This window comes from Lepisosteus oculatus, chromosome 13, assembly GCF_040954835.1.
Source record: "Lepisosteus oculatus isolate fLepOcu1 chromosome 13, fLepOcu1.hap2, whole genome shotgun sequence".
NCBI classification, from domain to species: domain Eukaryota; kingdom Metazoa; phylum Chordata; class Actinopteri; order Semionotiformes; family Lepisosteidae; genus Lepisosteus; species Lepisosteus oculatus.
Window position 1 is genome coordinate 27527276 of NC_090708.1, and position 23703 is coordinate 27550978.

At 42.2% G+C, this 23703-nt stretch overlaps 2 protein-coding genes across 2 annotated transcripts; one reads left to right on the forward strand and one right to left on the reverse strand.

The window, feature by feature from the left end:
* The first annotated feature begins 1808 nt into the window (after nucleotides 1-1808).
* LOC138242262 (olfactory receptor 2AT4-like) lies at nucleotides 1809-2747 on the forward strand. Its single transcript, XM_069197751.1, has one exon. The coding sequence runs from the start codon at nucleotides 1809-1811 to the stop codon at nucleotides 2745-2747; it is 939 nt and encodes a 312-aa protein (XP_069053852.1).
* Nucleotides 2748-22035: 19288 nt separating this feature from the next.
* On the reverse strand, nucleotides 22036-22971 carry LOC102695760 (olfactory receptor 2AT4-like). The gene has a single exon (XM_006642996.3). The coding sequence runs from the start codon at nucleotides 22969-22971 to the stop codon at nucleotides 22036-22038; it is 936 nt and encodes a 311-aa protein (XP_006643059.3).
* Nucleotides 22972-23703: the final 732 nt, after the last annotated feature.

A 23703-nucleotide genomic window follows, 5' to 3' on the forward strand; every position in this document is an offset into this window, starting at 1 on the left:
TTTTCACCCCATCTGCAAAAAGTCTAGAATGCATGGTAACAGTTCAGTTAAATTGCAAATATCTTTTTTGAAACCCTCTAATCTGGCTTCCGACAACTTCACAGCACAGAAACTGACTTGGTCAAAGTCACTTACAATTGTGGTTCTCTTTCTGTCCTCATTCTTCTTGACCTCAGTGCTGCTTTCGACACTGTTAACCGTGATATCTTACTTTCTCATCTTGAGACTGTGTTTGGAGTTTCTGACTCTGCTCTCAAATGGATGAAGTCTTTACCTCTCAGATCGATACTGCACCCCCTAGTTTTCAGTATTTACAGGTTTCTACTTGGTCAGCTTTTAAGATCATATGGCCTCAACTATCACTTCTATGCTGTCTATACTCAAATCTACATCCATACCAAACCTGACACTGATGTAGCTGTCTCTATTCTATCTAATTACATCTTTGACATAAAAACGTAAATGACTCAAAATGTTCCTTCAACAAGACTGAAATCATGCTTATTGGCACACCCCATCAACTTTGTAAAGCCAATGCTGTGACCCTATCTGTGGATGGTACTGTACTTCAGTCTACATTGAAAAACTTGCAGTGATATTTGATTCAGTCTTGACATTCAAACCACATGTGAAACATATTATAAAAACATCATTCACCTCTGAAATATCACCAGACTACATCCTATGTTATCACTAACTGTGGCTAAAAAGCTGATGAACACATTTGCCTTCTCTCAAATTGACTACTGTAACACATTACCCGCTGGGGTTTCTAAACCCAACATTCAACAAACTCCAGTGTGTCCAAAACTGACCAGGTCTAGTGCAAGTAATCACATATCTCCTATGCTGGAATCCTTACACTGGCTTCCTATCAAGTTCTGTGTTGACTTCAAAACCCTCATGTTACCTACAAGGCTCTTCTTGTACCAGTACCAGTCTGAGCTACGATCATCTTACTCTCTACCTCGCTACATTCGCTCTTCTAATTCTGGTCTGCTATCTGTCCCCCAAGCGTGTCCACACTCTATGGGCCTTCTCCTGTTATACCCCAAAGCTCTGGAACTCTATCCCCAAGGATATCAGATAGTTACCTTCTCTAAACTCCTTCAAATCAAGACTCAAAACCTTCTTTAGAAGAGCCTTTACTTAGATTGTTCTTTACACTTCTGCTCCTACTGCATTTAATACCCCCATCTACTATCTCCTTTCATTGTGTATTCTCATTGTGCACATCTTGTGTAATTTTTATTGTTGTTGTCATTCTGTAAAGCACTTTAAGAAGCCACCTTTAATGGTGATATTTAAAATTGCTATGACAAAGGGCTGTATACATAGTTTAGTTTTTGTTGATATTAAAGTTCTTTTACAATACAAGTGTTTAGTTTATGCATTCACATGAGTTCACAATGTGTATTTATTCAAAATGAGACATTGGAATAGAGTGAAAATCATTGTCAGGCCTTGTAAATTTATATTTGATATATATGTAGAAAGGTGAAACCACATCTCAGTATCTCACAAGAACACATCTAACAATCAAGTAAAATCAGAAAACAGCCTTTAAATACTTTTTCCCTTTTCAATCTCATAATGCAAAAAAAAAAAACATTTTCTGAACAATATATTTCTATGACCATTGCATGTCAAATTCTTCAAATAATAATCTTTCCTATGCAGAAATTATAAGTAAGGAATGGAAAAAAAATATTCTTTAAAATTTCTAAATGACTCTATCTTCAAACCAGTAATAGCCCTGTTGTTCTTTGGCAACCTTTTCCCAGCCAGAGCTGCTGAGACCACGACCAATGGGAGGAATCAATGTCACCCTACACTCTGAGTTCATCATTGTGGGAGTGCCAGGTCTGCAGGAGCACTACACTGCCCTCTTCATCGTTTTCCTCATCCTCTTCCTGGCCACATTCCTGGATAATCTGCTCATTGTGGTGTTATTTGCCCTGGACCACCGGGTCCACACTCCCATGTACTTCTTCCTCTGGAACTTGGCTGTCTCAGATGTTCTACTGACCATTACTGTCATACCCAAGTTATTAGTAGTGCTTTCTGGTCATGACAGGACCATATCCTTCTCAAATTGTTTTGTGCAGATGTATCTTTTTATTTCATTTACAGTTGTTGAAGTATTCCTCATTGCAGTCATGGCTTATGACCGATATGTTGCTGTAGTTAAACCTCTGCATTACAACATCATCATTAATACCAAGGTCTGCATTACAATGATATCCTCAGTCTGGGTGCTGGGCTTCCTTGTGCCCTTAACATCTGTAGTACTGGCAAGCACCTTGTCATACTGTGGATCAAACCTTATCCTGCACATTGTCTGTCACTACCCAACTGTAATGTCATTAGCCTGTGGTGATGTCTCAGCACAAGTGAACTTTGCTCTGTTTCTTGCTATGGTTGTAATTTACATTCCTTTCCTGTTTGTCATGTGGTCCTACTACAGAATTGTGTGGTCAGTGATAAAAATGAAAACTGTGGAAAGCCGTAAGAAGGCCTTCTCAATGTGCTCTTCACATATGACTGTCGTCTTTCTGTATTATGTATCTGGTGCTGTAGTGTATATTGAAATGAGAGTGGGGAGTATTCGTCCTGATGCACGCATCTTCATTGGTTCAGTGTATTATTTCCTCACTCCATTGGTCAACCCCATCATTTACAGCTTAAGAAATGAAAAAATCAAGGCAGCAATTCACAGATACTTTGGAATACAGGCTCCTTTCTAGCACAATACCAAAAATGTTGTAAATGTTGTAAGTCTATAAGACACATGGTAATAATTCAATTGCTAATAGTTCAAAAGAAGAATCTCACTCTTTTGTGTGGACTCCCTAAGAATTTATAAATAAAATAGTTTTACTCTTCTTGTATAATTGAAAAGGCCAGCCAGTTACTATATCTGTGAATAAAATACCCCACAGTAACTGTTTTATGTATATTACAAATTTAATTTTTACCACATATAAACTATTAAATTGTACATTTAATCAAATTAATAATGTCTGAATAATTAAAGATGTTATCATTAAGACAACGTGAAAATACATGGATTCCAAATGGGACTTGTTGAGTTATAGTGTGTATTAAGCCACAAATAACAAGAACTCCTGAAACAGCAACATGTTGAGAATCCATAAAATGCACCCTAAGCAGCAAAGATGTTTCTAACTGAGGTACTGTATCTTTTACCCAGGAAACCCAAGTTCCCTAAAAACACAGAATAGCACGCTCTCTCTTACAAGGTTCAAATACTTCGCTCCAGTCAGGTCTGATTTGAATGCACATGAAGTAGGGGTTCTTACCTGGCACAAGATTCAAATCCCAACTCCTCTTTTATTTCCTTGTTGCCTGCTTGGTAATTCTCTTATCTTTCTCCTGTGCTTTTCATGTGATCTTATATTGTCTGTGTCTGTACTGCTCCTTGCCAATCATTAATCCACAATTTACCTACAGTATGTTCACACTGTGTTCATGTGGGTTTTCTCCAGGTGCTCCAATTTCCTCTCACAGTCAAAAGACATACTGGTAAGTTATTTTAGCTTCTTGGAAAAATTGGCTCTAGTGTGAATGTGTGTGCGTTTGTGTCAGTGTGAGTCCTGCGATGGACTGGCATCTCATCCAGGGTGTATGCTGCCTTGTGGCTGTTGCTTGCCAGGATAGTCTCTGGGGATATACAGTACTTGTTTTAAAACACATACTCTTGCTTCTATTGACATCATGTTTAATTTGAGGTTATTATAATGAAGTTTATTAATACATGTGTTTATTTAAAATGCTTTATTAATGATGAAGTGACAAGGATTCATAGTTTATTGAAAAAAAAGTGTTAATTAAGGATTAACAACCGTGTTCTTTGGCCTTTATTAACTGTGATTTTTAAGCCTTGTGTAAATGTTTTCTTTAAATGGATCTAACACAAACTCATACATTATAGAGAGTGAACAACACATTAACAGATGTCAGTTTTTGTTTTGTTAAACATTAAATTTCTGCTCTGTTGAAGAGCAATGCAAGCTGTCTCTGGCACCCCAAAGTACTTTACAGAACACCCTTTGAAGAGATCCACAGCTTACTCATCTACAAGATCCCAATTGAAAGTGTGTATGCAGGTCCAGGCTGTTGACTCCTTTCATCCAGGACAGTGGGAGAATTGCAGTTTGTTCTTTTAGATAAGATAAGATCACTTTATTGGTCATATACAATTTCTTGTATTAGGAATTTTATGGATGTGCTGGTACAGTATTCTGTTACTTATAACCATCGACCACATTCAGTAAACCATATGGACAACCCTCCTATTTACTTCTATTTACTTCAGCCCTTACTTCTAAGGAGGAAGCTGGAGGAGATGCAAGTCGATGCCTCCATGACCTCTTGGATCACTGACTACCTGACGGGCAGACCACAGTCTGTGAGACTTCAGAACTGTGTGTCTGAACTGGTAGTGAGTAACACAGGGGCACCTCAAGGGACAGTTCTTTCTCCATTCCTCTTCACCCTCTATACTTCGGACTTTAAGTACAACTCAAAGTCATGCCACCTGCAAAAGTTCTCAGATGACTCTGCAATTGTGGGATGTATCAAGGGTGAGCAGGAGGAGGAGTACAGAGGACTGGTCAGCAGCTTTGTGGAGTGGTGTGGGGTGAACCACTTGGAATTGAATGTTACAAAGACAAAGGAACTGGTGGTAGATTTCAGGAGGAAAAAGGTCAAACCTACTCCTGTCTACATCCATGGGAGTGGCGTGGAGATGGTGGACTCGTACAAGTACCTGGGAGTGCACATCGACGATAGACTGAAATGGTCTAAGAACATCGAGGCCATCTATAAGAACGGACAGAGCCGACTTTACTTCTTGAGGAGGCTCAGGTCCTTCAATGTATGTAGTAAGATGCTACACATGTTTTATCAGTCGGTGGTAGCGAGTGCCATTTTCTACGCAGTGGTGTGCTGGGGCTCTGGGATTAGAGCAGTAGATTCCAAAAGGCTGAACAAGCTCATCAGGAGAGCGAGCTCTGTCATTGGGTCTGACCTGGACCCCTTGGAGGTAGTGGCTGAGAGGAGAATGATGTCCAAACTAGAGGCCATCATGGACAACTTCTCCCATCCCCTCTATGACAGGCTTGCAGGAATGAAGAGCACGTTCAGCAATAGACTGATTCATCCACGGTGCGACAGGGAGCGCTACAGGAGGTCATTCTTGCCGTCTGCCATAAGACTGTACAACGCATCCACCTTGCGTCTTGGCAGAGGCAACAGCGACAGTGACCTGTTTCTGGACTAAACGCATATACACATCTACTGCTACATCTGTTCTCTTTCTTTTTCTTTTTCTTTTTCCCGTTTACAACCACTTTTGTGCAATATATGCCAGGGACCTGTGCAATACATTTATATTTATATTTATATCTATGGTTACATCTATATTTATATTCATACGTGTGATACGATTTTCTGTGTACTGTTCTGTTCTAGTTTCCTCTTGTGTGTCCGGACTGTGAGTAACTCTTGTATTGTATTGTATGTATTGTACTATTAGTATATAATTTGTTACACTGTGGCTGTGTTGTGTGTGTTAAGCTGCTGTTGCACTGCAATTTCCCTCACGGGATCAATAAAGTATCTATCTATCTAACCTCACATTGGGTTGATATATATTATTCACAGGAATTTGGAAAGGCTTTATAAGCCTTTATACATTCTTTGCAGCACCTCATGTAAAGTCTGAACCTATGCATTCTTATGAATGTAATATCATGTTGCAGTAAACTATTAGCATTCTTATGAATGTAATATCATGTTGCAGTAAACTATCAATATATATTAATAAAGCTCTTGTTCCCAGTGTGTTCATCTTTTTTGCAGTACCCCATGTAAAGTGCGAACCTATCCATGCTTATTAATGCAAAATCATGTTGCAGTGAAATATTAAGACATTAATAAAGCCTTTGTAAACCACACATTAAATGTGCCAATAATACTGACCACATATCCAAAACAAGTTTCTTTCAATTATTTAATGACAATAATTGTAATCACTGTATTAGTTATACAAATATTTTGCAAATGCAAAAACAGAAATCTTGGACAAAGTATCTTTATGAGAATTAAACAATTTCATTAGAACAGTTCAAAATTAAATTTATTTTGAGTTTGAGGCATGGCAACAAAGTTATGACTAATTTAAATAAAAAATAGTAAATACATAAAATCAAGTAGGAACAGGAAAAGGTTTAATACATGTTGAAAAGTAGAGGAAAGAAACAACACTTTGGCTGTGGAGCCTTCTTCGCGTTTTATAAAGTATATACATATCATCGCTTAATGTTTGGCATAAAGAGCAACATATTTGTAGGGATGGTTAAAGACTATGGTATTGTATCCTCAAATCATTAAATAATCTATCCAGGGGTCCATTTCAATGTTTATTTACAAGCCAATGTGTCCACTCTATCAAATCCAAGTGCTCCTATAACAGCATCTCTGTACTATTTCCTCTCAGTTTCCACACATGTTTCCTGTACACACACCATGCTCTCTCAATATGTTGTGTGTGAGCACCTGTGCAAAGATTCACAAAGGTTCTTCTGTGATTGATGGTAAAATGGTTGTAACCAAGACTGTCTAGTACTGACCTGTATATTCACCACTTATCTGTGATTATGCTAGTTTGTGGTTGAACATGATGAATAATGAGGTGTATCAGATGTCTTCGTGACCTTTTCTCCACTAGACGCAGGACTGGCTTCTTTTTTCAGTCTTCACCCCCAGCATTCCAAAAACTCATTTTTTTCGATACTGTCAAAAATTTTCATTTTTTCATTTAGTTAAAGAATCATTGTAGTGATTCTTTTATGTGAAATGGACCAATCTGTAAGGTGTGTTTTTGAATTATTGCAAAATCTACTCTTACAAAATATGTTGTATTATTGTTTGACATTTAAGAACTTTATAGTTTTGTCTAAATAGTGTTCCAATGATCTGCAAATACTGTATATTCTTCTATCATCAGAATGCAAAGAGAAAGCTAAAAGAAAAGAAAATAATTACGGAATGCCATAAATATCACATACAGAATGTACCTTTCTTTTGTGTCTGAAATTGCTCTTATCAATTACTACAAACTGCCTTCTGCCACCCATGTACCTCTGCGGCACATCAGGATAGCTTTCACACAGAAACCCCGGACCTTCTTGGCCATTTGTGACAAGGGGCTGCTGTTCGTGGCTATGCCATCCTGAATCATGTCTATTTGTCAAAGAAGCAATCCTTGGGCAAACCTAATTCAAGAGTGAGTGAAGGAAAACAAAATATTTGTTGATTTAAGCCATTTTCTCTTTAGTTTAATGGAACTGGTTTCAGATTTAATTGCAAAATATTTAACACTGATTGTTCTTCCTCTCAATGTATGTGACTTTTAAAAGGATGGCAAAATAATTAAATGTTACTGGATAAAAGACAGCTTACAAAATCTGTGACACCATTTGCTGTGATCATTTAATCAGTTTCTGTGAAATTTACTTGTGTAAAAATTTAATCCACTGAAACAGTGAAAGTTTTGAGGTCATGAACAAAGATCCATGTCTCTGATTTCACATGGGTTCTTCCGCAGTTCTGTGAATGTTGACAAACCCTTGACAGCAAATAGGGAAGATAAATAAACACCTTAACCCTACAGAACATAAAATTGAAATATATAAAGCAATCCATTATTTTTCAATGTTATTCAATTAATATAACAGTGAAAACACGACAAAGAGTAAGGGTACTACTGCACTTACCAGGCATACACTGTACATCAGTTTTCATCCTCCTGTCCTTCAAATGCCTATTTCCCTCACGGGATCAATAAAGTATCTATCTATCTATTGTGTTGGAAAATTTCATTTGCAACTTGTCATATTGCCTAAAAGAAAAAAAACATAAATAAACCATAAATAAAACACCACCATTTTAAAAACACAAAAAAGCATCTAAAACAAATTTAATAACATTGGGAAGTGTTATTGTTTTTGTTTACTTGGCAATTTCTTATACATATCAATACAAAAACTAGATGTATATCGTTCTCCATCCATGTTACAATTGAAGGACACCTGCAATGTTCATTAATATAAGATATATAGATAATAATTGTGAAAAAGGTTCTAATTTTCACATATGTAGTCTTAATAACTTTTTTAGTAATTGACAAATGGAACCGTTATTCACGTGCATCAGGGGAATAATTACAGCGCTCATTGACTGGGTAAATGTCAAGATTCAAGAACATTTCTTTGAAAATGGAGGCACGGCAGAAGAAAAAACTGAGATCAAAACCCTGAAGCATCAGTTTGCCAGAAAGGAGGATGGAAAATACACCTAAGGCGACTCCCGGCTCAGCAGGCAGAAAGTTAAACCATTTTTAGACATATGTGAAGTTAAAACATTGCTAGAGATATAGCCAGATTGCTATTTGGGACTTGTAATGGCAATTGTTGTTAAAGTGACAAACTAGACCCTGAGAATCATTCCTTACAGCTGTTTAATTCAAGAAAGCTGATTATTTAATTAGGATGAGCATGTGTTTTAAGTGTCAATGCCTGTAACACCGTCTTCAATTAAAACAGTCAAAATTATTTAAAGATAAGTGATTTCAGGATAATTTTGATTATGAGTGAAAGTTATGGAACGAAGGAAAAATTATTGTTTGCAGTAACAGTGTTACCTCTGAGAACCAGTCATGAGTCCAAGATTTCTGTTTTTGCATTTGCAAAATATTTTTGTAACTAATACAGTGGTTACAATTATTATAATTAAAAAAATCATGTTTTGAAAATGTGATCTGTTTTATTGGCACATTTAAAGTGAGGTTTACAAAGGCTTTATGAATGTCTATTAATAGTTTACTGCAACATGATTTTGCATTAATAAGCATGAATGGGTTCACTCTTTACATGGGGTACTGCAAAAAGATGAACGTGCTGTGAACAAGAGCTTTATTAATGTCTATTAATAGCTTATTGCAACATGATTTAGCACAAATAAGGATAGATAGGTTCATACTTTACATGGGGTACTGTAAAAAGTTGAACACACTGGGAACAAGGACTTTATTAATGTCTATTAATAGTTTACTGCAACATGATTTTGCCATAATAAGCATTAATAGGTTCACGCCTTTCATGAGGTGCTGCAAAGAATGTATAAATACAAATGCCTGTTAATAATATATATCCACTACATGTGGGGTTAGTAAATAGGAAGGTTGTTCATAAGGCTTAGTCTGAATGTGGTTGATGGTTATAAATGTGAGAATGCTGTAACAGCACATTCATAAAAGAACATACTGCAATTCTACCACTGTCCTCAATGAAAGGAGTCAACAGCCTGGAACTGAATACACACTCTCTTTGACACATCTATATTTCCCATAAATATGTAGTATACCTTCAATTGTGAACTTGTAGATAAGTAAACTGTGGATCTCTTCAGGGAGTTCTATAAAGCACCACAGCGTGTATTTCTCTTACACAGAGCAGATCATTCATGTTTAGCAAAACAATTGACATCTGTTGATCTATTTTTCACGCTCTATAAAGTATGAGTTTGTGTTAGATCCATTTTAAGAAAACATTTACAAATCACAAAAATCACATTTAATAAAGGCCTAAGAACATCTTTGTTAATCCTTAATTAACACTTTTTTTAATTTTCAATAAACTATGAATCCTTGTCAGTTCATTATTAATAGAGCATTCATAAACCCTTTACTGTATATCGCAACCTTATTGTAAAGTGCTACCAATTCTTTTAGACAAGTATAACCTATAATAATATTTTTTTATTTGCAAATATATATATGTACATTTAAGAGCATAAAACATGAGCTTTTCTACCCATCTCATCTATTTATCTTTTTTTAAATTTGTAAAGTGAAAGGACAAAACAACCCCAATCTTTCTGATCAGACCGATATTTTGTTTTGTTTAATCCAGAATGAGCCATCTCTCAAACTAAATCATTACAATAGAGTATGTCATAATTGGAGATTAAACAAATTCATAAATACACCTGTGCATGTACTCACAAGACTTTGTTTTAAAAATGATTCGTGTCAGATCAATTATCTAATCACACCCTTTTGTTTTTTGATTCACTAAAAAAGACTTCCCAACAGCTTTAATAATGAAACTTCCCACACTCAGTAATGCTTGCTCAGACTAGAAGCATTGTGAAGTAGGACATTCTACTATCTTTCAAAAACATACAAAATGAGCTCATGTACAGTACATTTGTTGCATGTCTTGTGATAGAAACAGAGTATTAATACTCATCCCTGACACTTGTCCTCTTGTATTATTTTGTTATAGAGCACGAATTGGTGATTTCTTGACCATGCACTGTGAGGATAACTCCATTTATCTGAATTAAAGTGACTTCCTAATTTCATTAATTCATTCACTTTAAACAGAGTCTCAGGGGAGTGCTGCTCCTCCCAAACGATTAAGGTCCTTGGGACCACTGTCTTTTTCCACAAATGCTCATTGTACTAATAGAAACCTCTACTTTGATGTAAGTGTATTAAACAATAAGCAATGGCTGTGGCATTATAAAATGTTGTATAAGAAACATGTCATTTTGATTATATTAATAATTCCTTATCTGACAAATTACCACAAGTTATGTATTTAAACAGAAAATGATCATAATGATTTGCCTTTTTCCTAAACCACTACGTTTATTACTGCATTAATTAACACTTATACTGTAGATTTTACATTATGCTATCCTTTTTACTTCATTTTAAGCAATTTAATTCCAGATGGTGTTAGCATGTTGCTGATTTTGGATTCGGTGTAATTTGTAGTGTAGTGGTTTGATGAGTTTACTGAGACAATTATTAATTGTAGCAGTAATCACGAGGTTGTTCGTTGGGGCTTTTAGAAAATCAATCGTCAGAACAACTAACAACGCACACACACGGATTCAAGACACAAGATAAATTTATTAATATAAACTGTGCACCAAACATATACTAGTCTGCCTGGATACGAGCAGCAGACCTTACTGTGAGGGTTATCAATATAAAAGGTATATAATCTCGAAGAGATGCAAACACAAAGAGATACACAACAGAGAATATATGTCAATATATATCATTCGGTTACCAAATCGCTAATCAGTGTTATTACCCACTGTTACTCTAAACTCGGAAGTAAATACATTACTCATGAATTAAATTGATAACAACTTGTGTTGAGGTACAATTGAATTCTCGAGACGCAAAGTAGAACATGGGGTTTACTTATCCACTGTTTTGGGATTTGGAATTTCCCGGCACGAACACCAAACCAGCTGACAGGCTCTGTTGCAGCCTCTGTTCCAGTGGTTGCCCAATGGGCATTGTGTCGGCGTCCTCTGGCTACCGGCCAACCAGTCGAGGTGCAGCTCGGAGTAGGACGGGAGGAGGAATCTAACTGCGGCGCGCAGGGCAGTCGTTGCTCCGAGGGGATCTACCAGTAGTCCGGCTGGCTAGTAGAAAGTCTCTATGCACAGAGTGTGACCGCAAGTCCTCACAAGTCACTCTTTTGCCTGGGAAGAAGCTGGTTCGTTCCCGGTCCAGCCCTGCTTCTGAATAAGCTATTCAGGTTGTCGTCGAGGGTCCAACTGTAAGCTGCCGTTGATCAAGCGGAGCATTCACGTTGGTAGAATTCTGAGTACGTACGGGATCCTCGGCCTCGCGCTTAGAACAAAGTCCAAGTCCTTTTGCAGACAACAGCAGTTGTCACGTGATTGTCTCTGAGGATGCGCGAAAATGGCCAAGGAGAGCCCCGATCTGAACTTGCGCTCCCTTTTTGATCAAGACCCAGATGTGTGCTGATTGGTTGAGAGTTTGGCGGGCATTGGAGACCCACGTGGTATTACCACGCCCTGCCAGTCCCTGATTGGTTGGTCAAGGTGAGATATAAGTCACTTACTCTTGACACTTAGGAATGCAGTCCAGATGTCCATTCGGCACTCCCTAGACTGATAGGCGCCAATGGATGTCCATCGATCATGATAGCCAGGCTTAGCTAATTGCATCCCCGTCTGGGAGCTTGTTCTTTATCAAAAGAAAACATCTTAAATCAGCCTGCATGAATTCTTTCTGTGTGGCTGCACCACAGAGATGGAGGGTGAGATGGGGCCTACTTTAGGAGCATACCAACGCTTAATTCTGTCTTATTAACAAGGATTGCCGCTACATATCCCCCCTTTTTGAAGGTCACGAGGTCCTGAGGCGTTGTTGCCTTCAAATCAAAAACAGAGTTAAGTGATGTTTGTTGTACCACGGTGGATTCTACCACCCAATATTTACATTACCTCTCGAGAATTTGTACAGGAACTAGTGTTGGGAAGAACATTGCGTATACCTGCTCTCAGTTATAAGGTACACAGAAATGAGGCATCGGGCATCATCATTAGCCCTAGACCTTAAACTTCCGGCAGTTCACTATCAGTATCGGATAGCTCTGCAGCAGGCAGACGTTTGGGAGTGGTTACCTGATTTTCGGTGATACACCATTGCTCCCTTTGTCTCATTCAAACTACCCCGCAAGGCTTTGATACAAGAGAACAGCATCCAACACATTACCCCAGCCATGATCCAGCTACCCAGCAGCAGTGTCAAGATGACCACGTTTACTGTTCCTAGCGCCCCAGAGGATCCACAACGACTGTGCTTGGGACCTACCAGTGTAGTTTTTAAGTTTGTGTCGTTGAGAACAAATTCGACTACGTGTACACCCTCAAGACTTACTGTCTCTTGGATTCTCTTATCCAAGTCAACGCTGTGTCCTCTAAAAGCGTCCACAATCTCGAGTTGCGTTTCATACAGTTCTGACTCCAGGTGATATAGTGCTAAATCGTTGAGATGCACTATAGCTCCCTCAGGAACTTGTAGAAAAACTGTTTGGTTGGGTAGCTGCACTTCGGTAGCTGTATCATGCCTGTCATTGTTATTGTAACCGTTAACTGTGGTGTGCTGACCAGCCATTACTTTCCCACCTGCTCAACCTGGGGTTCGTTAACCTCACGTTTGCTCGTCACTGTGGCTTTACACTTTTCAGTGGCAGCCCCCTTTCTGATACCACACAACCTCTGAGTTGTGTCCCTAAGGAATGGCTTACTTGGGCATACTTAGTGGATATCCTTGGTTGATATACATAGTTCCAGGTTTGGAACAAGGTACAAATTTGGATCATCCTCCTGGTAAGCTACGAGCGGTGGGGTGGTCAACTTCACATGCATGTCCCCCCTCCAGAAGCCAACGTTCGATATAGACTTGAGTCTATAGATATCCTTGCTACTCACGATGGGAAGGTTCAACAGGAAACCTATTTCCTTGGCTTTGGGGTTGACATGTATGGGAATGGCACTGCCTAGACTGTATGCAAGATGTACTTGCAATGGCTGCACCATCTGGGAAGTGGTTGTCTTCAGTACTTCTTCTACTAAGGACAGTGGAACCAAGTAGGTTGGAATCTGTCCCATGGCTAGGCTAGTTACCGTGGCACTAAGCTCCCTAAGCAGATCCTCCATCAGCATTCTGACCTGTTGCACATAAGCGTAGTCCCACTGTAACACGTCGACAATCCTGCCCATGGTGTGGAGGGTGTTATTTAACACTGCTGCATGAAGGTTTACTGCTAAAATCGTGCCCTGTAAGGTTTTCCCTAGGCTTTCCAGACGCTGCTGCTGTTGATACAGCTTGTCATACATTTCTGGCATTTCCTTACGTAACCCAGACACCTGCCTTCTCAGGGTGGTCAGGGTGACAGTGTTAGCAGCAAACAGACCCGCTGAAAATAGCGAACCCACGGCGGAGGCCGCAGCAATCAGACCCCCCAAGAACCTTTTGGGGCGGCTGAGGCCTGTCATCTCCTCCTGGGTGACTGTTGCCTTCCTCAGCTGTCGGAGCATGTGTATAGTATCTAGCTGGGCATGCCATACAGTATCCCCAGCCCACTGCCTACCATGATAGGACACCCTACTGTTCATGTTGATGTGCTTCCGAAACACATCATGTGGGTCCAGCCTTACATACACTCGCTGAGTATATGTTCTGCAATTTGTTAACAACAATCCGGGAGCGTCCTGCAGGACTATGCTGGTAGGAGGACCGGGTTCCAAAACTTCAAGGGGCTGTGTCGAGGCGATCCACAGTACTGTCAGAACCAGCCGTGGCAGTTTTAGGATTCCCATTCTGGAACACAGATGAGGCACATGGTACAGTTCCACTATAATTTTGAATATATTTTCCTAGCAGGACCTACACTACAGTACCTAACTACCTGCAGCTACAAAGGGGCACCCCCCTCTTTGATCGGGTTTAGACTTTTAACCCTATTCTGTGTCCTCCGGCGCCATTTGAGATGGGTGATACAACCGGAGGTGGTTGCGATGCACCCACTTGTAGACCAGAGATTGCCTTCCCTTTTCAATCCGAATTTGATAAGCTACCGGTGATACCTTATCGACAATCTCGTGGGGTCCTGTCCAACTGGGTAAGAACTTCCGGGCCACCCCTGTTGGTTTGGCAAATTGGAAGTACAGGACCTTGTCTCCTACTTGGAGTTCCTAGTTAACTGCCTTTCGGTCATAGTATGCCTTCCTACCCTCTGCACTCCTTCCCAGATTGTTCTGGTTGCCTGCAGATGTGCTCGCAGGTCCGACACATACTGATGGGCCGTAGCAGCCCCTGTCGTGCTCAGGTCCTCCACCCCATAAAGACAGTGTAGGAGAAGAGTCATCTTCCGACCTGTCATTATCTCAAAAGGTGGGACCCCCGTAGAGCAATGGGGCGTGGCTCGGATGGCCATCAGAACCAGGGGCAGCTTAATGTCCCAGTCCCTACTGCTGGTGGAGACAAACTTTTTGAGCATACTAACCACCGTTCGGTTTGCCCTTTCTGCCTGGCCCGAGGATTGATGGTGGTAGGAGATATGCAACTGGGCCTTGAGCCCAAGCATATTCCACAGGGTTGCCATTACTGTAGCTGTGAAATGGGTTCCCCGATCCGAGTCCACGGTCAGGGGGAGTCCCCATCGACTGAACACATGGTTCACCAACAGCACTGCAGTTGTCTCTGCCGTGTCGTTGGGTGCTGGGAGGCACTCAATCCATTTTGTGAATGCACACGTAACAGTGAGGAAATATTTGTTCCCTCTGGATGACCTCACCAGTGGCCCCACCCAATCCATTTGTAGATTGGACCAGGGGAATGTCATGCCCTTTTTCTGGAGTGGTGCACGGTGCAAGGGCCGTGATGGTTGGAACTGGCTACACGTCAGACACCCCTTTACATACGTGGCGAAGTCTTGGCCCATGTGAGGCCAGAATGCCACCTGCTGGATAATGTCGTACGTGGCCTTGATTCCCCAGTGACCCCCACAGGGTTCGTCATGAGCGTGTTGGATCATGACCCCCCGATGACAGCGGGGAACTACCCACTTTGGGACACCTAGTGCAACTGGTACACAAACCAACAACCCCTTTTTTATTTTTAGGTTGTCTTTCACCTCTGCCAGCTCCTTCAGCTCCAAAGACTGGCTCAGCACCTGCTCCGAAAGAGGTTGAGGCACTGAGTCAGCGATATGCTGATACATTTGCCCAATTGCTGGGTCCTGTTTCTGCATTTCCGCAAGATCGGTGTTAAAACCCTGTGACCCAAGCACTACAGATTGAGGGTCAGCTCCGATATCCTGTCTAGCCCTGCTTCGGGTGACCGCCTTGACCTCAGCCACAGTTTCTGGGGGTAGCCATTCCTGCTGGAACTGCCAGGGTACACCCTCTAAGGCGCCAGATTTGGGCAGCCGGTCGGCCTCATCATTCCCGTCTTTGTCGGGTCCCTTCACCTGGGAGTGTCCCTTCACCTTCCTCCAGTAAACCATCATTCCAGCCTCGGTCGTGAGCTTTTCACTGGCCAGGAACAACTCTTTGTTCTTTACTTCCTTGCTCCGGGCATTTTTCATGCCGTTACCCTTCCAATACGGAAGATGGGACACGAAGCTATGTCAGGCATAGTTCAAGTCACTACAGATGACAAACTGTTTAAGGCCATTTGTCAGGGCCTGCTGGAGGGTGATCAGCACCCCAGTTACTTCCGCATACTGACTAGTCTTTGGTCCTAGCTTATAGCGGGTCGGCCCACAGGGAGTATTGTCTTGCCAGACTACTCCTACCCCTGCTAGCACCTGCTGTTCATGGCAAAAAGAGCAACCGTCAACATAGGCCATGGGTAAGCCCTGGCCCACGTTCTCATCGTAGTACCGATGATTGTTCGGTAGCTCAGCAGCGGGAATCATTTCTGGAGCTTCCATGTCAGTGTCACAGCCGTGACACACTTGGCCCAAAGCCAGGCCCTGTCCCAGGTACATTTTCTTGCTCTGTGCATAACGTACCTCTATCTCATAGCCTTGTAGGGCCATCATCCATGCCACAATCCTGCTATTTGACACCCTGCCCGCTTTCAGTCTCTGGCTATGCAGGAATGTCACAGGTTGGTGGCAGGTTTCGATGATGATTTTTTTGTCCCCCAACATAACTACGGAAGTGTTCTACCGACCAGACCGTAGACAACAGGGTCTTCTCGCAGTCCAAGAACTTTTGCTCCACTGGACTCAGGGCTCGACTGGCATACGCCACCACCCTTCGCTCTTGGTCATATTCCTGACTCAGAGCAGCCCCAAGGCAGTGCTCTGAGAACCCTGCTTCAAGGTAGAAGACCTTATTTTTGTCAGGGTAGGCCAAGCACGGCGCACTACCGAGTTTGCGCTTCAGCTCCATCACAGCCTGTTCTGGGGAAGGCCCCCAATCAAAGGCCACGTCTTTCTGCAACAGCTTGTGGAGGGGCCTTGCTACTTCAGCGTAATCCTCAATGAACTGCCGGGAATAATTACATACTCCCAGAAAGCTGCGCAGTTCAGACAGGTTAGTGGGCGACTTCATATTCTGGATAACTTGGACTCTGCTGGACTGTGGCTGTATGCCTTGGGCTCCAACCAACAGTCCCACGTACTCCACTTGGGTCCTACACCACTGTCCCTTAGCCAGAGACAGTTTGGCCCCTGCACAGGAGAGCTGGGTCAACACATGCCTGATCTCAGCCCAGGTCTGACTCCGCATCAGAATATCGTCCACATAGACCAGGTTGCCCCTGGCGGCTGCATCACTCATGGCTTTGTGCAGAAATATGTTGAACTCCGCTGGGGAGTTGGAATACCCAAAGGGGCATCGATTCCAGGTGAACTGCCTGTTTCCAAAGGAAAAGGCCAGTTTGTACTGGTCTGTCGGTTCTACCTTAAGGGTCCAGAACCCATTGGCCACATCCACTGTGGTGAAATATTTCGCTGTTGTCACCTTGGCTAACTCCTGATCTAGGTAGATCATTGGCCATCGTGACAAAGGAACCTGTTTATTCAGCTGCCGGTAGTCAATGGTCAGATGCCATTTACCATTGGGTTTCAGCACCGGCCACAGTGGGGAGTTATAAGTGAGTTACACTCCCTTATGATCTGACGCTCTAGTAGAGCATCCAACGTCTGCTTTATGGACTCGTATGCCGTGAGGGGAATGCGATACTGCCTGACATAGGTTGGGCGGGCGCCAGGGGCTGTGGGAATGCGCACTGTGTGCAAATCCGTCACCCCACAGTCATAGGCGTCCCATGCAAACACTTCCTGGAAATCCTGGCAGATCTGACGCAGCTGCTGATGCTGGCTTTCCGTTTCAAGGGCATCTGCCTTACCAACCTGTTTCTGTACCTGCTCTAGGAACCCCGCTTTTGACAGCATGGCGGTATCCCGGGTCGCAGTCTCGGCTGAGTGGTCTGTCAGAACACCTGCGTGTACTGTGTACACAACCATCTCATCCTTATTGCTAAGGTCCACTCTGCACACCTCCTGGTTGCAGAATCCCTCTATTGGCATAATTGTGATCATCCGCTGGGGGTAGGTGTAGTACACCTGCTCGGTTCCCCCCTCCCTGGCCAAGGGACCAGGGAGCTGCCCCAGTACTGGGATGGCCAGTTCGAAATCATAGAAACCATTGTCAATTACCAGTCCCATGTCAGTGCGAGCAGGGATTTTGACATCTTGTTTTGCTATGTTCTGCACCAACAGGCAGGTGGCTCGGCCATTCTGTTCCAGTCTCGGGGTACCACAGACTGCTAGGTTCAGTCTGATAAACTGAGGTGATGGTTGGAAGAAAACCATCTCAGCGTCCATTCTCTGTCCCTTCTTTAGGACAAGGCGTACCAGAAACCCTGCTGTTGACACAGGAACGATCAGGTCCGATTCGTTTACTACCTGGCAGGCCTGAGGAATCGTCTGACCTGACCGAATCTTCTCGGGGTCGCCGCTTAGAGAGTGGGCATCTGGGTTCACCCGTGTCCACAGCACACTGTTTACTGCGTCCAGGTGGGCGCCCAGTCGAACCAACAGGTCTGCACCAATACAGACCGAATGGGTCAGCTGAGGTGCTACCTGGAAGTAGTGAGCAAACTTCCTTTTTCTGATGGAGATGGACACACACTCAGTGTGTGATCCTGGCATGATCCTGGGTATAGCTGGAAATATCTATCTTACACGGTTCTACCTTAAGTCTGATGCCTTTTCCCTTCGCTACTCGTTTGAGCTCGCTGAGTAGATCGGCTGACATCAAACTAATTTCAGCCCCAGTGTCAATCAGTGCTTCTCTATCTAAGACGCTTTCAAGAGAAACCTTGATATAAATATGCCTTGCTTTGCCTTTCTGGCTGAGATTCCCTAAGAATTGTTGGAAGCCTGCCTTTTCTTTGACTTCAGCAGCGGGGTCATCGCCCAACTCAGAGTCACAGCCTTCTTCCAGGCAGGAACCCTCCCACCCAATCAGATAGACTGAGGGAGGGGTTTGGGATGGATCTCCGCCTCCTCCAGTGAGAAGGGGCGTGGTCCCCCTAAGCTCATTCACGCTTCAGGCAGTCGGTGCGGAAGGTTTACCCTGTCCTGATCTCTCAAGCAGGGCTTGTTCAAGCCGGGCCAGGCGGGCTGCAGTCGACTCCCTTCATCCAGCCTTATGATAGGCTCTGTCTGAGCCCTTGCCTTCCCCGTAGCGCTCACGGCGGCTCTGATGCTTAGTGCGGTCCTGCCTGCCTATTTTGCGCCGGGGCTTAGCGGGCTCAGGAACCTCAGCTCCCTTGAGCTGAGGCGAGTCGTCAACCCTGCTGGCTTTAGTGGCGAACACGGCCGTTTTAGCAGGTTTTCGCTCTGAGGAAGCAGAGACTTCAGCTCCCCAAGCTTTTTGAGCCAACCTTCTAATGTCAGCCATTTTCATCGCTTTTGCATCAGTGTGCATCACAATCATTTTCCTGACTGAGGGATGCAGATTAGCAATGAATAAACCTTTGAAATTCACGTTCTCTTCGCAACCCTCTTCATTCCGCCCTGCAAAATAAGTGCGCCTAAGCCTCTCATAATAGTCGCGAGGGGCTTCGTCTTTTTCGTGCTTAATATGGTGCGCAGCGGCCACGGCAGCTATGGGATCGATAAAAGCCGAAAATTCTCCGACCATTGCCTGACACAGCTCCTCAAAGCTATTACAGACCTCCGGTCCTTGTCTAGACATCCACTCGTGGACCGCTCGGCTGGAAGTTTTCCTTACTAACATAGCCTTTTCCTGTTCGGACGCTCCGGGCATAAACTGCAAAGTATATCTCAGCTCATCGATGTAGGTTTCCACATTATTCCCTGACACTGACGGGTCAAACCTTTCTACATCTTTGGCTAACTGCCTCAGGGAGTGGAGGCTAATTTTTATGGTTTCTCCACGGGCAGGGAGACGGCCGTGATCAGGAGCAGAGGGTCTCTGCCTGAATTGCATCACCCTTGCGTCTCACGCAGGGCTCGGCTATCTCCCCCATGCCGATCCGACCACAGACCCTGGCCGGGAGAAACCTCCTCCCGGCGCGCTGGGTGAGCGCTCCGGGCTGCTAGGTGGGCTGGCATGCAAGTGGGATCTAGCCTGTTTTGCTTCCAGTACGGCAGCATCTAACTCCTTTTGCCTGTCCTGGCTGAGCTCATTTAAACTCCCAATTTCTTTTTTATTTTCTTTCAAGCTCGCTTCCAGGTCTCTCCTAGCTACCTCAGCCGCAGTTTCTCTAGCAGACAAGTCATCTAATTTACCTAAAACTTCCCTAAGTCTGTCTTCACTTTGCTCATTTTTTACTCTCTTTTCTCTGATTATATCCAACAACTCAACTCGCTCCGCCTTATATCTTTCTAGCTTTCCCTGAAGCTTTTGAAACTTTGTCAGCTCGGACAAAGACAGTTCCAGCTGTTTAGCTAGATTTAAGGCGAAACTCGATAGGACCTGAACTGCATTCACGGACCCTCCTGTGTTAAGCTGGTTCGCTACTTTAGCTACTAAATCTACTTGCAGCTTCTCAATATCATCAAAGTTCAAAGTTCAAAGTTTTCGATACCGCTCCAGTAACCAGGATTGTCGTCGCTAGAAATAGTACTTATAAGCGACTCCACTTCAGACATTTTAGCAGCCATTGTCATTACGTCAGAGAAACTTTAAGAGTATTACTTTTTTTCCTTTTACCAACATACAGTATGGAATTTAAACACCCGAGCAGATGGATTTCCAATCAGCACACGTTACACTAAACGTTAGAAAACAGGGGGATTTCTTTACGCAGTTATCAGCACACCCGGTATTCGCATATAGAAGCTGCGGTGGTGTGCTGAACTTGAACTCACAGCAATATCAGTTATTCTGTGCGATTGATTCTCATTTCATTCTAAACTCGCCCACCCAGGGACGCCATTAAATGTAGTGGTTTGATGGGTTTACTGAGACAATTATTAATTGTAGCAGTAATCACGAGGTTGTTCGTTGGGGCTTTTAAAAAATCAATCGTCAGAACAACTAACAACGCACACACATGGATTCAATACACGAGATACATTTATTAATATAAACTGTGCACCAAACATATACTAGTCTGCCTGGATACGAACGGCAGACCTTACTGTGAGGGTTATCAATATACAAGGTATATAATCTCGAAGAGATGCAAATACAAAGAGATAATCAACAGAGAATATATGTCAATATATATAGTTCGGTTACCAAATCGCTAATCAGTGTTATTACCCACTGTTGCTCTAAACTCGGAAGTAAATACATTACTCATGAATTAAATTGATAACAACTTGTGTTGAGGTACAATTGAATTCTCGAGACGCAATGTAGAACATGGGGTTTACTTATCCACTGTTTTTGGATTTGGAATTTCCCGGCACGAACACCAAACCAGCTGACAGGCTCTGTTGCAGCCTCTGTTCCAGTGGTTGTCCAATGGGCATTGTGTCGGCGTCCTCTGACTACCGGCCAACCAGTCGAGGTGCAGCTCGGAGTAGGATGGGAGGAGGAATCTAACTGCGGCGCGCAGGGCAGTCGTTGCTCCGAGGGGATCTACTAGCAGTCCGACTGGCTAGAAGAAAGTCTCTATGCACAGAGTGTGACCGCAAGTCCTCACAAGTCACTCTTTTGCCTGGGAAGAAGCTGGTTCGTTCCCGGTCCAGCGCTGCTTCTGAATAAGCTATTCAGGTTGTCGATGAGGGTCCAACTGTAGGCTGCCGTTGATCAAGCGGAGTTCCATTTTAAAAAACATAATCACGCTAACATATAATTTTGAAAAATAGAGAACAAGTTACTGAAAGGTATTTAGTTACAGAACTAGTATTTGGACATACCAATTATTCAATAATAATAATGCCATTTAATAAAAAAATCAATTAATTAAATAATTAAATAGGAAGTGATGTATTTTTCTTAAACATGGACCTCAACTCCACAGAATAATATATTATAACCACTACCATGAAATTGTATCACATGATTATTATGTGGAGGATATCTTAGCCTCTTCTTTTGCTTTGTACATTGAAATTAAAATGATAATGTGGTTTCTAGTCTTGTGTTTACACTATTGTTTGCATTATGCTAGAAAGGGGACTGTAGCCTCAAATATTTGTGAGCTGCTGCCTTGATATTTTCATTCCTTAAGGTGTAAATGATGGGGTTGACCAACGGGGTGAGGAAATAATACACTGCACCAATGAAGATTCGTCCATCAGGAGGGATACTTTCTACTCTTAATCCAATATACACTACAGAAGCAGATACATAGTACAGAAAAACCACAGTCATGTGTGAAGAGCACATTGAAAAGGCCTTCTTACGACACTCCACAGTTTTCATCTTTATCACTGAACATACAATTTTGTAGTAGGACCAAAGAACAAACAGAACAGGAATGTAAAATAACATTGCAATGGATAAAGCAAAGTTCACTTGTGCTGTGACATCACCACAGGCTAATGACATTACAGTGGGGTAGTCACAGACAATGTGCAGGATAAGATTTGATCCACAGTACTGCAAAATGCTTGCCAGTACAACAGGTGTTAAAGGCGCAAGGAAGCCCAGAAGCCAGACTGAGGCTACCATTGTAACACAAACCTTACTGCTGATTAAGGTGTTGTAATGAAGAGGTTTCACAATAGCAACATAACGGTCAAAACCCATCACTGCAACAAGGAATACTTCAATACTATTAAATGAGATAAAAAAATACATTTGTGTAAAACAACCAGAGAAGGATATTGTCCTGTCATGACCCAAAAGAACTGCTAACAACTTGGGTATGACAGTGACAGTTATCAGTACATCTAAGACAGCCAAGTTCCAGAGGAGTAAGTACATGGGTGTGTGGAGCCGGTGATCTAGGGCAATTAATACCATGATGACCATATTAGCCAAAAATGTGGCCAGGAGGAGGATGAGGAAGAAGATGAAGAAAGCAAAACTGTGCTCCTGCAGACCTGGAAATCCCACAATGATGAACTCATAAAACAGGGTGACATTGGTTCCTTCCATTGTTCATAGTCTCAGTAGCTCGGACAGGAGCTGGATGCCAAAGAAAAAGTATACAACTAGTGGATTATTATAAGTTTAGATAATGAACCTTAAAAGAAATTTAAGGAAAACATTCTATATAAGTAATAAAAGAAATATTTCAGATTTGAATTTAATGCTTACTTAAAACAATATTTTATACTGTCCATGTTAAACTATGACTGTTATGTCCATAGATATCCAATAGTTCAAACATATTTTTTAAGTACTCATGCGAACTGCAGAAGTATTCCATCTAAACCTTTTGTGTAATGAGACTGATACTTGCACTGTATTTTTTGCATTGTGAGAATCAAAACTTAAAAGGAGTTACAGACTATCTTTCTTATGTACCTTTTTGCTTCTTTAGTTTTCAATTGGAAACATTCTCATTTGTTATATTTTAAACAATGTTGGACACTTATTCATGTGAGATACTGAGATAAGGCTTCATCGTTCTGCCTTCAGTAAGTATTCAATACATATTTACAAGGCCCAGGAAAAATGTTCGTCCCATTCCAACAAGTCCCAGTTTGAAGAAATACAAATTATGTATATCTGTACAGTGACAACTGTTGGGCATGCCATGAAGGTATCTTAAGAAATACACAAGTAAAGAAGGAGCGATACACAAAACAACAATTAGGTTAAAATACATCAGTGCAAGTACAGTGCAGGTGATAAATAAGGCACCACAACCAAACAGCAAAACAA

Coding starts and splice junctions, on each gene's coding strand:
- LOC102695760 (XM_006642996.3), bottom strand. CDS start 22,971: ATGGAAGGAACCAATGTCACCCTGTTTTATGAGTTCATCATTGTGGGA.
- LOC138242262 (XM_069197751.1), top strand. CDS start 1,809: ATGGGAGGAATCAATGTCACCCTACACTCTGAGTTCATCATTGTGGGA.